General features: G+C 43.6%; 1 protein-coding gene across 1 annotated transcript in view; it reads right to left on the reverse strand.

The window, feature by feature from the left end:
• The window catches only part of LOC110505725 (cysteine-rich motor neuron 1 protein), a 172824-nt gene that overhangs the window by 43475 nt on the left and 114961 nt on the right, over positions 1 to 14388 (reverse strand). Inside the window, exon 7 of the mRNA XM_021585125.2 lies at positions 5283 to 5480. Coding sequence (XP_021440800.2) covers positions 5283 to 5480 — 198 coding nt within the window. The remainder of the gene's footprint in view (positions 1 to 5282; positions 5481 to 14388) is intronic.

Genomic DNA, 14388 nt, shown 5'->3' on the forward strand with positions numbered 1-14388 from the left:
TACACACAGAGGTCCAGACCCAGTACACACAGAGGCTCAGACCCAGTACACACAGAGGTCCAGACCCAGTACACACAGAGGCTCAGACCCAGTACACACAGAGGCCCAGACCCACAGCTCACACTGACTGACCCAGCCTCAGGTTTAAAGCTGATGGGCTCTAACAGGCAACGACTGCATGTCACAAACCCCCACACTGCAAGTTGGTGACTACATTGGTGTAAATCAAAAAACCATTGTAATAGTGTTTGAGTAATATTTGATATGGTAAATAGATGAGGCAATCCCATTCATTGTTTCTCAGATGATTCTAGATGGCAGTGAAATAAGGTTGAGGTCCTAACCAGTGAGATCTCTATTAAGGGTAGCCTGCTACATATCACCAATGTCAGGAGTTTTTGTTGAGGAGGCAGAGTAAGGTCATGAGAGGGATAACGATGTGAGGGCATGTCACGGTTTTCTGTATGTGAAGGATAGTCGGACCAAAATGCGTCGTGTAGATTGCGATCCGTGTTTATTTAAACTAACGTAAAACACGAATCGATACAAACACTACAAAACAATAAATGTAACGAAAACCAAAACAGCCTAATACTGGTTCACATACACACAGAACAAGGACATCAAGACACTAAGGACAATCACACACGAAACACTCAAAGAATATGGCTGCCTAAATATGGTTCCCAATCAGAGACAACGAGAATCACCTGACTCTGATTGAGAACCACTTCAGCAGCCATAGACTTAACTAGAACACCCCACTAAGCTACAATCCCAATACATACACACCACATACAAAAACCCATGCCACACCCTGGCCTGACCAAAATAAATGAAGATAAACACAAAATACTTCGACCAGGACGTGACAGGGCATGCATTAAACTCTGCTGCTCCCTGTCCTCATAGCATATCTCTCAGAGTATCTCTCAAGTCCCCCACCAAGACACAATGGTCAATATCCCCAACAGCACATATGGTGAAACCCATCTTACAGTATAATACAAAAACTCATCCCATCCATGAATGGAATACAAATATGAATAGGTGTTTGGGAGAAATCACATTTTGCAATTATATATCTTTTTTCCATCTCCCTTAAAACATTGTTTAATTAGAAGTCAATCAAAGCCAAACCTATCCTAGTGACAAAAAACATAGGGATTCCATTCCCCAAACTACTATCAGTAAATGTAATGGCTGTAAATGTGTGTGAGCACGAGCATATCAAGGAAGCGAATAATATCTTCACCCATCTGTCTATCTCAGCTTTGATCTGAAAAACCCTGGAAACATATTGCTCGAATGAGGAGGACAGAACACACAAACAAATCATTATCAGCAACACAAACAGTGTGCCTACTGTGAAATAGTAGTATTGAGTGAACCATTTTGAGCTTATTTCACCTATTTTACATAATACAGAAATAAAATACGGTCTAAAAATGCATAAATACACATGATCTGTTATTATTCATATTACCGTTCAAAGTGCATGGCCAGGCATGTGACAATTGGGTTAGCGTGGGAGGACTGGGGACAACATGGTGACCCTACCTGCCTCTCCCTCTTTAGGTGTGAGCCTCGGTCAGTCAAAAAAACACATAATTTCTTCAGAGGCAGACAGGCACATAAAAGATTAATGGAAGGTGGTGTGGGTAAGCGTGCTCACCATGGGGTAGAGGCAACGGGACCTGCAGGCATTAAGACATGGCATGGATCACTGCCCTCCTCTCTCCCTTCCCTTCCCTCCCTCCACCCACCCCAGGTCCACATTATTGCAGACACAGGAGTGGAACTGACCCCAGGCCAGTGAAACTAGCTACCTAAGTGGAGATCTTTGCGTCCTGATTACAAAACAAAACTCACCATAAATCCACTGGGTTGAGCTTGTAATGTATTACGTTGCTCTTTTTTAATGTCCCTGTTAGTCATTGATTTTGTTTTAAAATGCTTTGATAGTCTAATATTGGTCTGTTTAATTGGAGGGAGAAGTGGAGGAAGAACTGATACAGTGGGGCAAAAAAAGTATTTAGTCAGCCACCAATTGTGCAAGTTCTCCCACTTAAAAAGATGAGAGAGGCCTGTAATTTCCATCATAGGTACATTTCAACTATGACAGACAAAATGAGAAGAAAAACCAGAAAATCACATTGCAGTATTTTTAATGAATTTATTTGCAAATTATGATGGAAAATAAGTATTTGGTCACCTACAAACAAGCAAGATTTCTGGCTCTCACAGACCTGTAACTTCTTCTTTAAGAGGCTCCCCTGTCCTCCACTCATTACCTGTATTAATGGCACCTGTTTGAACTTGTTATCAGTATAAAAGACACCTGTCCACAACCTCAAACAGTCACACTCCAAACTCCACGATGGCCAAGACCAAAGAGCTGTCAAAGGACATCAGAAACAAAATTGTAGACCTGCACCAGGCTGGGAAGACTGAATCTGCAATAGGTAAGCAGCTTGGTTTGAAGAAATCAACTGTGGGAGCAATTATTAGGAAATGGAAGACATACAAGACCACTGATAATCTCCCTCGATCTGGGGCTCCACGCAAGATCTCACCCCGTGGGGTCAAAATGATCACAAGAACGGTGAGCAAAAATCCCAGAACCACAGAATGACCTGCAGAGAGCTGGGACCAAAGTAACAAAGCCTACCATCAGTAACACACTACGCCGCCAGGAACTCAAATCCTGCAGTGCCAGACGTGTCCCCCTGCTTAACCCAGTACATGTCCATTCCCGTCTGAAGTTTGCTAGAGAGCATTTGTATGATCCAGAAGAAGATTGGGAGAATGTCATATGGTCAGATGAAACCAAAATATAACTTTTTGGTAAAAACTCAACTCGTCGTGTTTGGAGGACAAAGAATGCTGAGTTGCATCCAAAGAACACCATACTTACTGTGAAGCATGCGGGTGGAAACATCATGCTTTGGGGCTGTTTTTCTGCGAAGGGACCAGGACGACTGATCCGTGTAAAGGAAAGAATGAATGGGGCCATGTATCGTGAGATTTTGAGTGAAAACCTCCATCAGCAAGGGCATTGAAGATGAAAGGTGGCTGGGTCTTTCAGCATGACAATGATCCCAAACACACCGCCCGGGCAACGAAGGAGTGGCTTCGTAAGAAGCATTTCAAGGTCCTGGAGTGGCCTAGCCAGTCTCCAGATCTCAACCCCATAGAAAATCTTTGGAGGGAGTTGAAAGTCCGTGTTGCCCAGCAACAGCCCCAAAACATCACTGCTCTAGAGGAGATCTGCATGGAGGAATGGCCCAAAATACCAGCAACAGTGTGTGAAAACCTTGTGAAGACTTACAGAAAACGTTTGACCTCTGTCATTGCCAATAAAGGGTATATAACAAAGTATTGAAATAAACTTTTGTTATTGACCAAATACTTATTTTCCACCATAATTTGCAAATAAATTCATAAAAAATCCTACAATGTGATTTTCTGGATTGTAACTATGATGAAAATTACAGGCCTCTCTCATCTTTTTAAGTGGGAGAACTTGCACAATTGGTGGCTGACTAAATACTTTTTTGCCCCACTGTATATAAGAACTGAAATTTGAATCTGTCTCATTACTGATATGAGATTCAGTCCCCTGTTGGTCCCTATCAGATCATCCATCCACTGACTGACTGCATGATAGAGTCCAACTCATCTAAATACAAATACTATTTATTACAGCAGATATATCCTTCAAGTTACTGTGTGGTAAGTCAAGCATTCAAGGCCACAGTATTAAAAGTATGCTAATGCTGATAGTGATCTTACAGTTCATCGTTTAACAGCTAACAATGCTAAGCTGTAACAATCAAATCAAAGTGTATTGGTCACGGACACATATTTGCAGATGTTATTGCAGATGCAGGGAAATGCTTGCGTTTCTAGCTCCAACAGTGCAGTAATACCTAACAATACAAAAACAATGTATCCATATCTTGCATCACTGATTTTAGCATTTGCTGACTCTTGAAGATTTGTTTCATCGTGACTTCCACCTACGAAGTTTTGACTGGTTATGATTAAAGACATTTTTATATACCTATATACGTTTGGTAAAAGGCCATTTGACACAGTGCTTAGTCCATAGATAGTGTTCCTGGTATCCATAAGATAAGGGGTTATACTGTATTACAAACATGGTACTTGGCTACAAAGGTAAAAGAGACTATAATCAACCAAGATCTTCACCTACAGTACCATCGATCCAATATATGCTTGTGTGTGGATGTGTGTGATATAGAAACCGGCAGCATACTACACTGCACTAGCCCCTTGAACCTTAGATGTAATCTCATCAGTGATAGGAAGCCAGAGAGAGCCTTAGAAAGATAACACAACAACATCCCCAGATAGCTTTGCAAAAATCCATAATTCAGACTTGCCTAATAAAAGATTATGATTCTGTAAGCCGCTAAGCTCACTGCTTCCACTAACCAGACAAACGAGCAACAAGCAGCAACCTAATTCCCCAGTGTGGTCTTCCCAAACCAATATGAGAATAAAGGAGGTAATGTGGTATTCTGATACACATGCATGATGAAACTAAAGCAGTGCATAATGTCGGGGGAAAAGAACACCAGGGACGATTTGTGTGTCACCGTTTGTATGCAGATTGCTGCTGTATGACACCAGCGGTAGAGGAGCCGAGGCACGCACCTGCTAACTGAAATTATGCGATTCTGCTCAGCTTCAAATAGATTTCCCTGGATTTCCCTAGATTTCATTAGAATCCTCACAGACACCGACCCTGTCTGTCCACTGAGTCACACTGCACTGCCAAGTAGATAAAACATACAGACACATAGACAGGTCCATATGGATACAAAGACAAATAAACATAAAATGTACAGTACACAACGGCAGAGAGAGACAGGGGTAATGGGGAGAGAGAAAATGCGAGAGACAGAGAAGCAGACAAACTGAAACTTACGCTGAGAGAAAGAGGCAAAAAATTTAGACAGAGAGAAAATAAAAGAGAGAAAGAGATAGAAACAGGCACAGCTAGCATGAGAGATAGAATTAGACAACAACTGAGTAGAGACATACTAGGAGATGCAACCAGACAGAGGCAATGAGACAGACACCAACAGAGACAGACAGGTTGAGGTGAGAGGGCATGTCAGGTGGCGGTGTGTGTTGCTCTCCTTACCCTCACAAACACAAACACACACACACACACACACACACACACACACACACACACACACACACACACACACACACACACACACAGAGATACAAGCATACACACTTACCCTCACACACTGGACAGCACTCTCCGGGTACGGTCACTGGGTTGAGGCAGCTGTGCCCACAAGCAGCGGCCACACACCGGGAGTCACCACTCACACACTGGCAGAACGTACAGTCGTCCTCACGCCAGTGGTCTCCGTGTGCTAGGATCTCCCCATTCACGTAGCAACCTGCGAAGTTCAGCACTGGGTAGATGGGGTCTGGAAAAGAGATAGTAGCAGAAAATATTGATTCATTTTAAAGACCCCAAAACAACAGAACAGGAGCCCGTAACTTGAATCCCAGATGGAATAGCAGTCGGAAGTGTGTTTTTGTCTTGTCCCGTCCTGTCCCTTGTTTAAATCGTTTTCTTCATAAATATTTTGTATATATTTTAATCTCAATTTCCATCTACGGACTGAATATACTCCTGCAACCCGCCTCACCCAATGTGGTACGGATCTGCTATTTTTATAGTTTAGAACCAGAACCCCGATCAGAAACTAGCCAGCTAACTAGCTACAAGCTAGTAGTCAGTTAGCCACTGCTAGCGGTCCTCACCGTTAACTTGGACATCAGCCAGCCTCAACCCGGTCAATTCCTGCCAGTCTGCACAGCGCGATATCAACTTAGAGCATATCTGACTGCTTTTCTCTACCACATCTCCGGATTCCTACCGCAAGCTCTGAATCTTTACACAGGAACATCACAGCTAGCCAGCCAATTCTTGGGCTACAATACCTCTTTTGCCAATTGGCCTGGACCCTTTACTGCCGACACGGAGCCCCGCCGATTCATCACGACTGGTCTGCCAACGTAACCGTCCGAGGTGGTTTTAACAGGCTCCTCCTTTGCGAAGTCGCCTGAGGCCCATCTGCTAGCCCCGACACGCTAGTTGTCTGAATCACCGTGTCTCCAGCTTGCCTAGCGTAGCAGCAACTACGGAATTGGCTCCCTGACTCATCTAGTGTTACTCTTTGGACCCTATAATAACTCGGCTACACATGCCTCTCCCTAATGTCAATATACCTTGTCTATTGCTGTTTTGGTTAGTGGTTATTGTCTTATTTCAAGGTAGAGCCCCTAGCCCGGTCCAATATGCCTTAGATAGCCCTTTTGTTCCACCCCCCCACACATTCGGTGATCTCACCTGGCTTAACTGGAGACAAAACCTCTCTCATCGTCACTCAATGCTTAGGTTTACCGCCACTGTACTCACATCCTACCATACCCTTGTCTGTACATTATGTCTTGAATCTATTCTTCCACGGACCCAGAAATCTGCTCCTTTTACTCTCTGTTCTGAACGCACTAGACGACCCTTATCCTACTCATCCTCTGTTCCTCTGGTTATGTAGAGGTTAACCCAGGCCCTGCAGCCCCCAGCACCACTCCAATTCCCCAGGCACTCTCACTTGCAGACTTCTGTAACCCGAAAAGCCTTGGTTTCATGCATGTTAAAATTTGAAACCTACTCGCTAAGGTTGTTTTATTCACTGCTTTAGCACTCTCCGCTAACCCTAGCCATGTCAGAATCTTAGGAAGGCCACCAAAAATCCTGAAATTTCCATCCCTAACTATAACATCTTCCAACACGATAGAACTGCCAAAGGGGGCAGAGTTGCAATCTACTGCAGAGATAGCCTGCAGAGTTCTGTCATACTATCCAGGTCTATGCCCAAACAATTTGAGCTTCTATTTCTAAAAATCTACCTTTCCAGAAACAAGTCTCTCACCGTCGCCGCTGGTTATAGACCCCCTTCAGCCCCCAGCTGTGCCCTGGACACCATATGTGAATTGATTGCCCCCCATCTATCTTCAGAGTTTGTACTGTTGGTGACCTAAACTGAGGTAGGCCGTCCTACAATCTAAGCTAGATGCCCTCAATCTCACACAAATGATAAAGGAACCTACCAGGTACAACCCTAAATCCGTAACCATGGGCACCTTCTTAGATATCATCCTGACCAACTTGCCCTCTAAATACAACTCAGTCTCAGCGATCACTGCCTCATTGCCTGCGTGCGTGATGGGTCCGCGGTCAAACGACCACCCCTCATCACTGTGAGCCATCAAGGCCTTTCTAATCGACCTGGCCCAGGTATCCTGGAAGGATATTGACCTCATCCCGTCAGTAGAGGATGCCTGGTTGCTCTTTAAAAGTGCTTTCTTTGCCACCTTAAATAAGCATGCCGCATTCAAAAAATGTAGAACTAAGAACAGATATAGCCCTTGGTTCACCCTAGACTTGACTGCCCTTGACCAGTACAAAAGCATCCTGTGGCGTTCTGCATTAGCTTCGAATAGCCCCCGCGATATGCAACTTTCAGGGAAGTCAGGAACCAATATACTCAGTCAGTTAGGAAAGCTAAGACTAGCTTTTTCAAACAGAAATGTGCATCCTGTAGCACTAATTCCAAAACGTTTTGGGGCACTGTAAAGTCTATGGAGAATAAGAGAACCTCCTCCAAGCTGCCCACTGCACTTAGGCTAGGAAACACTGTCTCTACCGATCAATCTACAATAATCGATAATTTCAAGAAGCATTTTTCTACGGCTGGCCATGCTTTCCACCTGGCTACCTCTACCCCTAAGCATCTCCAATCTAAAATTAAATCTAGAATCGGCTTCTTATTTCGCAACAAAGCCTCCTTCACTCATGCTGCCAAACATACCCTCGTAAAATTGACTATCCTACCGATCCTTGACTTTGGCGATGTCATTTACAAAATAGCCTCCAACACTCTACTCAGCAAACTGGATGTATCACAGTGCCATCCGTTTTGTCACCAAAGCCCCATATACTACCCACCACTGCGACCTGTATGCTCTTGTTGACTACATATTCGTCGCCAAACCCACTGGCTCCAGATCATCTATAAGTCTTTGCTAGGTAAAACCCTGCCTTATCTCAGCTCACTGGTCACCATAGCAGCACCCACCCACGTAGCACGCGCTCCAGCAGGTATATTTCACTGGTCATCCCCAAAGCCAACACCTCCTTTCGCAGTCTTTCCTTCAAGTTCTAATGCTGCCAATGACTGGAACGAATTGCAAAAATCACTGAAGCTGGAGTCTTATATCTCCCTCTCTAACATTAAGCACCAGCTGTCAGAGCAGCTTACCGATCACTGTACCTGTACACAGCCAATCTGTAAATAGCACACCCATCTGCCAATATCCCCATATTGTTATCCTCTTGCTCTTTTACACCCCAGTATCTCTACTAACATCATCATCTGCATATCTATCACCCCAGTGTTAATGCGAAATTGTAATTATTTTGACTCTATGGCCTATTTATTGCCTTATCTCCCTACTCTTCTACGTTTTCACACACTGTACATAGATTTTTCTATTGTGTTAATGACTGTACGTTTGTTTATGTGTAACTCTATGTTGTTGTTTTTGTCGCACTGCTTTACTTTATCTTGGCCAGGTCGCAGTTGTAAATGAGAACTTGTTCTCAACTGGCCTACCTGGTGAAAAAAAATAATAATAAAAGAGTTGAAAGGTCCATTTTGCAGAGATCAGGAGTTCCCTCTTCCTCGGGTTGGTGCCCATATAATACCAGGTCAACTCTCACCCTACTTACTCCACAGACGCTCATTAGACTGTATTATACTGTAATAGATGTCATGATTCTGACCGGACATTTTCCTCTGTCAAACGGTTTGAGGAAGAAGTGAAGCAAGGAAACATAATTTAAAAAACTTGGTTTGCTATAATCTTGGTTAACCCAGAACTAAAATATTGCGTAATTTTGTTAGATTCTCGATTAAGGTCTGGGGGCATACGTGTAAAAAAAAAATTGTCCACAAAGTTTACACCCTTGCAAATGGAAAATTCTCAGCCACCCAGTTTAAGACCCTTCACCAAACCTTGATAGGTCCAAATAACCAGTGACGAAAACCTAAACACTGGAACTACTGCTGCTTGTTACGTCATTCCTTCCCGACAGATTCTATGGTACCAGTTATGTTTACATAAACTGAGTGTACAAACATTAGGAACACCTTCCTAATATTGACTTGCACCCCCAGAAAAGCCTCAATTAATTTGGGGAATGGACTCTACAAGGTGTCGAAAGCGTTCCACAGGGATGCTGGCCCATGTTGACGCCGATGCATCCTTCCCACAGTTCTTTGAGTGGTTGACCATTGTTGATACAGACGGGAAACTGTTGAGTGTGAAAAACCCAGTAGAGGTGCAGTTCTTGATACACTCAAACCGGTGCGCCTGGCACCTACTGCCATACCCCGTTCAAAGGAACTTAAATATTACGTTTTTCCATTCACCATTTGAATTGCACACATACATAATCCATGTCTCAATTGTCTCAAGGCTTAAAAATCCTCCTTCCCTTCATCTACGCTGATTGAAGTGGATTTAACAAGTGACATCATTAAAGGATCATAGCTTTCACCTGGATTCACCTTGTCAGTCTATGTCATGGAAAGAGTAGGTGTTCCTAATGTTTTTAACACTCAGTGTTTACACTATACAAAGCATGTGGACATCCCTTCAAATTAGCGGATTTGGCTATTTCAGCCACACCCGTTGCTGACAGGTGTATTAAATCGAGCACACAACCATGAAATCTCCACAGACAAACATTGACAGTAGAATGGCTTTACTGAAGAGCTCAGTGACTTTCAAAGTGGTACTGTCATAGGGTGCCAACTTTTCAACAAGTCATTTTGTAAAATTTCTGCCCTGCTAGAGCTGCCCCGGTCAAAAGTGCTGTTATGGTGACGGGAAATGTCTTGGAGCAACAATGGCTCAGCTGAAAATTGGTAGGCCACACAAGCTCACAGAACGAGACCGCCAAGTGCTGAAGCACGTAAAAATCGTCTGTCCTCAGTTGCAACACTCAGTTCCAAACTGCCTCTGGAAGCAAAGTCAGCACAAGAACTGTTTATCGGGAGCTTCATGAAATGGGTTTCCATGGCCGAGAAGCGTCGGGCTGGAGTGGTGTAAAGCTCACTGCCATTGGACTCTGGAGTAGTGGAAACGCGTTGTCTGGAATGATGAATTACATTTCTCCATCTGGCAGTCCGACGGACAAATCTGGGTTTGGCGGATGCCAGGAGAATGTATTCCTACCCGAATGCAGAGTGCCAACTGTAAAGTTTGGTGGAGGAGGACTAATGGTCTGTGGCTGTTTTTCATGGTTTTGGCTAGGCCACTTAGTTCCAGTTAAGTGAAATCTTAACAGTTTGGGGAAAGCCCTTTCCTGTTTCAGCATGACAATGCCCCCATGCACAAAGCGAGGTCCATACAGAAATGGTTTGTCGAGGTCGGTGTGGAAGAACTTTACTGGCCTGCACAGAGCCCTGACCTCAACTCCATCGAACACCTTTGGGATGAATTGGAACGCTGACTGTGGGCCAGGCTTATTTGCCCAACATCAGTGCCGACCTCACTAATGCTCTTGTTCTTTGAACGGAAGCAAGTCCCGCAGCAATGTACCAACATCTATTGGAAAGGCTTCTCATAAGAGTGGAGGCTGATATAGCAGAAAAAGGGGGACCAACTCCATATTAATGCCCTTGATTTTGGAATGAGATGTTCCACGAGCAGGTGTCCACATACTTTTGGTCAAGTAGTGTATCTGTCCACGAGAGATGAGGTTTGCTATAAAGCTAAGGCATAGGGCTGAAGAAATGTAACCACGGTCAGGGAGAGCAGAACTATGGATGCAAGGACTGAATGAGCATGAGGTCAATATTACATTAATAAAAATGTTTGCTGTTGTAAATTACATTTGTCCCCAAAATATTAGAGTTTTATAGTTTAACACCTGGGACTTGGCCTAAATGGATAGGGGCTGATTGAAATGTTTCTTAAAGAAGAAATATGAAAAGCATTATGCATGAGCATGGTAGCAATTGAAAGGGAACAGTTTGGAGATCAAGGGAAAATAATTAGACCAAAGTTGAGGACACATAGTTCACCTGACACAAGACTGAATAAAAAACATTACACTGATGATTTTATGTGAATTTTACATTTACTGTACTCTTCACCACATTTGTTGATAACAAAATCTTAATATAATCTGTATACATTCAGAAACATAAGACTATTACTGGAAAATGTGAGATAGGTGCAACATAAGACAAAAAAACAAAAATACAAGGGTTTGAGTGAGAGAACTAACTTGTGTCTCCAAGTGGCCATACACCTCTCCAAAATGTGCACAGTTCCTATGTTATTTCAAAGCACTTTTATGACAGGAAAAGTATTGAACTCTAATTTTTTTTTCCCTCCTGGCTGTGCCATTGAGGAAGTAGAGCAAGCACACATGTGCAAAAACTCAGCACCCTGTCTTTCAAAGATAATTCATAAAAATCAAAATAACTTCACAGATCTTCATTGTAAAGGGTTTAAACACTGTTTCCCATGCTTGTTCAATGAACCAAAAACAATTAATAAACATGCACCTCTGGAACGGTCGTTAAGTCGCTAACAGCTTACCGACGGTAGGCAATTAAGGTCACAGTTATTAAACTTAGGACACTAAAGAGGCCTTTCTACCTACTCTGAAAAACACCAAAAGAAAGATGCCCAGGGTCCCTGCTCATCTGCGTGAACGTGCCTTAGGCATGCTGCAAGGAGGTATGAGGACTGCAGATGTGGCCAGGGCAATAAATTGCAATGCCCGTAATGTGAGACAGCGCTACAGGGAGACAGGACGGACAGCTGATCGTCCTCACAGTGGCACCCCACGTGTAACAACACCTGCACAGGATTGGTACATCCAAACATCACACCTGCGAGACAGGTACAGGATGGCAACAACAACTGCCCGAGTTACACCAGGATTGCACAATCCCTCCATCAGTGCTCAGACTGTACACAATAGGCTGAGAGAGGCTGGATTTAGGGCTTGTATAACTGTTATAAGGCAGGTCTTCACCAGACATCACCGGCAACAACGTCGCCTATGGGCACAAACCCACCGTCGCTGGACCAGACAGGACTGGCAAAAAGTGCTCTTCACTGATGAGTCGTGGTTTTCTATCACCATGGGTGATGGTCGGATTCACGTTTATTGTCAAAGGAATGAGCGTTATGCCGAGGCCTGTACACTGGAGCACGAAAGATTTGGAGGTGGAGGGTCCGTCATGGTCTGGGGCGGTGTGTCACAGCATCATCGGACTGAGCTTGTTGTCATTGCAGCGCTCTCAACGCTGTGCGTTATAGGGAAGACATCCTCCTCCCTCATGTGGTATCCTTACTGCAGGCTCATCCTGCCATGACCCTCCAGCATGACAATGCCACAAGCCATAATGCTCGTTCTGTGCATGATTTCCTGCAAGACAGGAATGTCAGTGTTCTGCCATAGCCAGGGAAGCGCCCGGATCTCAATCCCATTGAGCAAGTCTGGGACTTGTTGGATCGGAGGGTGAGGGCTTGGGCCATTCCCCTCAGAAATGTCATGGAACTTGCAGGTGCCTTGGTTGAAGAGTGGGGTAACATCTCACAGCAAGAACTGGTAAATCTGGTGCAGTCCATGAGGAGGAGATGCACTGCAGTACTTAATGCAGCTGGAGTCCACACCTGATACTGACTGTTACTATTGATTTTGACTCCCCCTTTGTTCAGGGACACATTATTCAATTTCTGTTGGTCACATGTCTATGGAACTTGTTCAGTTTATGTCTCAGTTGTTGAATCTTGTTATGTTCATACAAATATTTACACATGTTAAGTTTGCTGAAAATAAACGCAGTTGACAGTGAGGGGCTATTAATTGTTTTGCTGAGTTCAGTTGTTTTGTTTGGAACACATCCCTGCATCCTCACCATCACATAATTACTGTTGTTGTTTTACGCAATCCAAAAACGACCCATTTCAAATCGTAATCTGGGTCAGGTGCGCATAATTTGAAAGCTTGTTCTATGACTAGCTAAATTATAAAATATGGATTAAATAAATGCAAGTCCTCATCAATCTACACACAGTACCTCATAATGACAAAGTGAAAACGGGTTTTAGACATTTTTGCAGATGTATTACAAATCAAAACCTGAAATACCTTATTTAAATAAGTTTTCAAATCCTTTGCTGTGAGACTCGAATTGAGAGACTCGATTGAGACTCGATTGAGACTCGATTGAGCTCAGTTGCATCCTGTTACATCGATCCTCCTTGAGATGTTTCTACAAGTTGATTGGAGTCCACCTGTGGAAAATTCATTTGATTGGACATGATTTGGAAAGGCACACACCTGTCTATATAAGATCCAAGAGTTGACAGTGCATCTCAGAGCAAAAACCAAGCCATGATGTCGAAGGAATTGTCCATAGAGCTCTGAGACAGGTTTGTGTCAATGCACAGATCTGGGTAAGGGTACCACAACATTTCTACATCATTGAATACATTGACCATTGACCAGTCCTTTATCAAGCCAGTCGGAAGCCACTCCTCAGTAAATGGCACACTTGGAGTTTGCCAAAAGGCACCTAAAGACTCTAAGATAATGAGAAACAAGATTCTGATTCTTCCAAGCGTCACGTCTGGAGGAACCCTGGCACCATCCCTATGGTGAAGCATGGTGGTGGCAGCATCAAGCTGTGGGGATGTTTTTCAGTGGCCCAGCCAGAGCCCGGACTTGAACCTGATCAAACATCTCTGGAGAGACCTGAAAATAGCTTTTCAGCAATGCTCCCCATCCAACCTGACAGAGCTTGAGAGGATCTGCAGAGAAGAATGGGAGAAACACCCCAAATACAGGCGTGCCAAGCTTTTAGCATCATACCCAAGAAGACTTGAGTCGCTAATCGCTGCCAAAGGTGCTTCAACAAAGTACAGAGTAAAGAGTCTGAATACTAATGTAAATGTGTTATAAATTAGCAACGTTATCTAAAAACCTGTTTTTGCTTTGTCATTATGGGGTACTGGGTGTAGATGAGAAAATAATCTATTTTAGAATAAGGTTGTAAAATAATAAAATGTGGAAACCGTCAAAGGGTCTGAATCCTTTCCCGAAAGCACTGATTGTGGTGCTCTTCAAAGCAGCAGGATTTTTTATTTATCTGTGTTAAATGAGCTCGCTTGCACTGAAGTGGGAGGGGTGGCAATATCTGAGTGTCCTTAAAAAGTACCAATTTCAGTATGTGG

Source organism: Oncorhynchus mykiss, chromosome 25, assembly GCF_013265735.2.
Source record: "Oncorhynchus mykiss isolate Arlee chromosome 25, USDA_OmykA_1.1, whole genome shotgun sequence".
Classification (NCBI taxonomy): domain Eukaryota; kingdom Metazoa; phylum Chordata; class Actinopteri; order Salmoniformes; family Salmonidae; genus Oncorhynchus; species Oncorhynchus mykiss.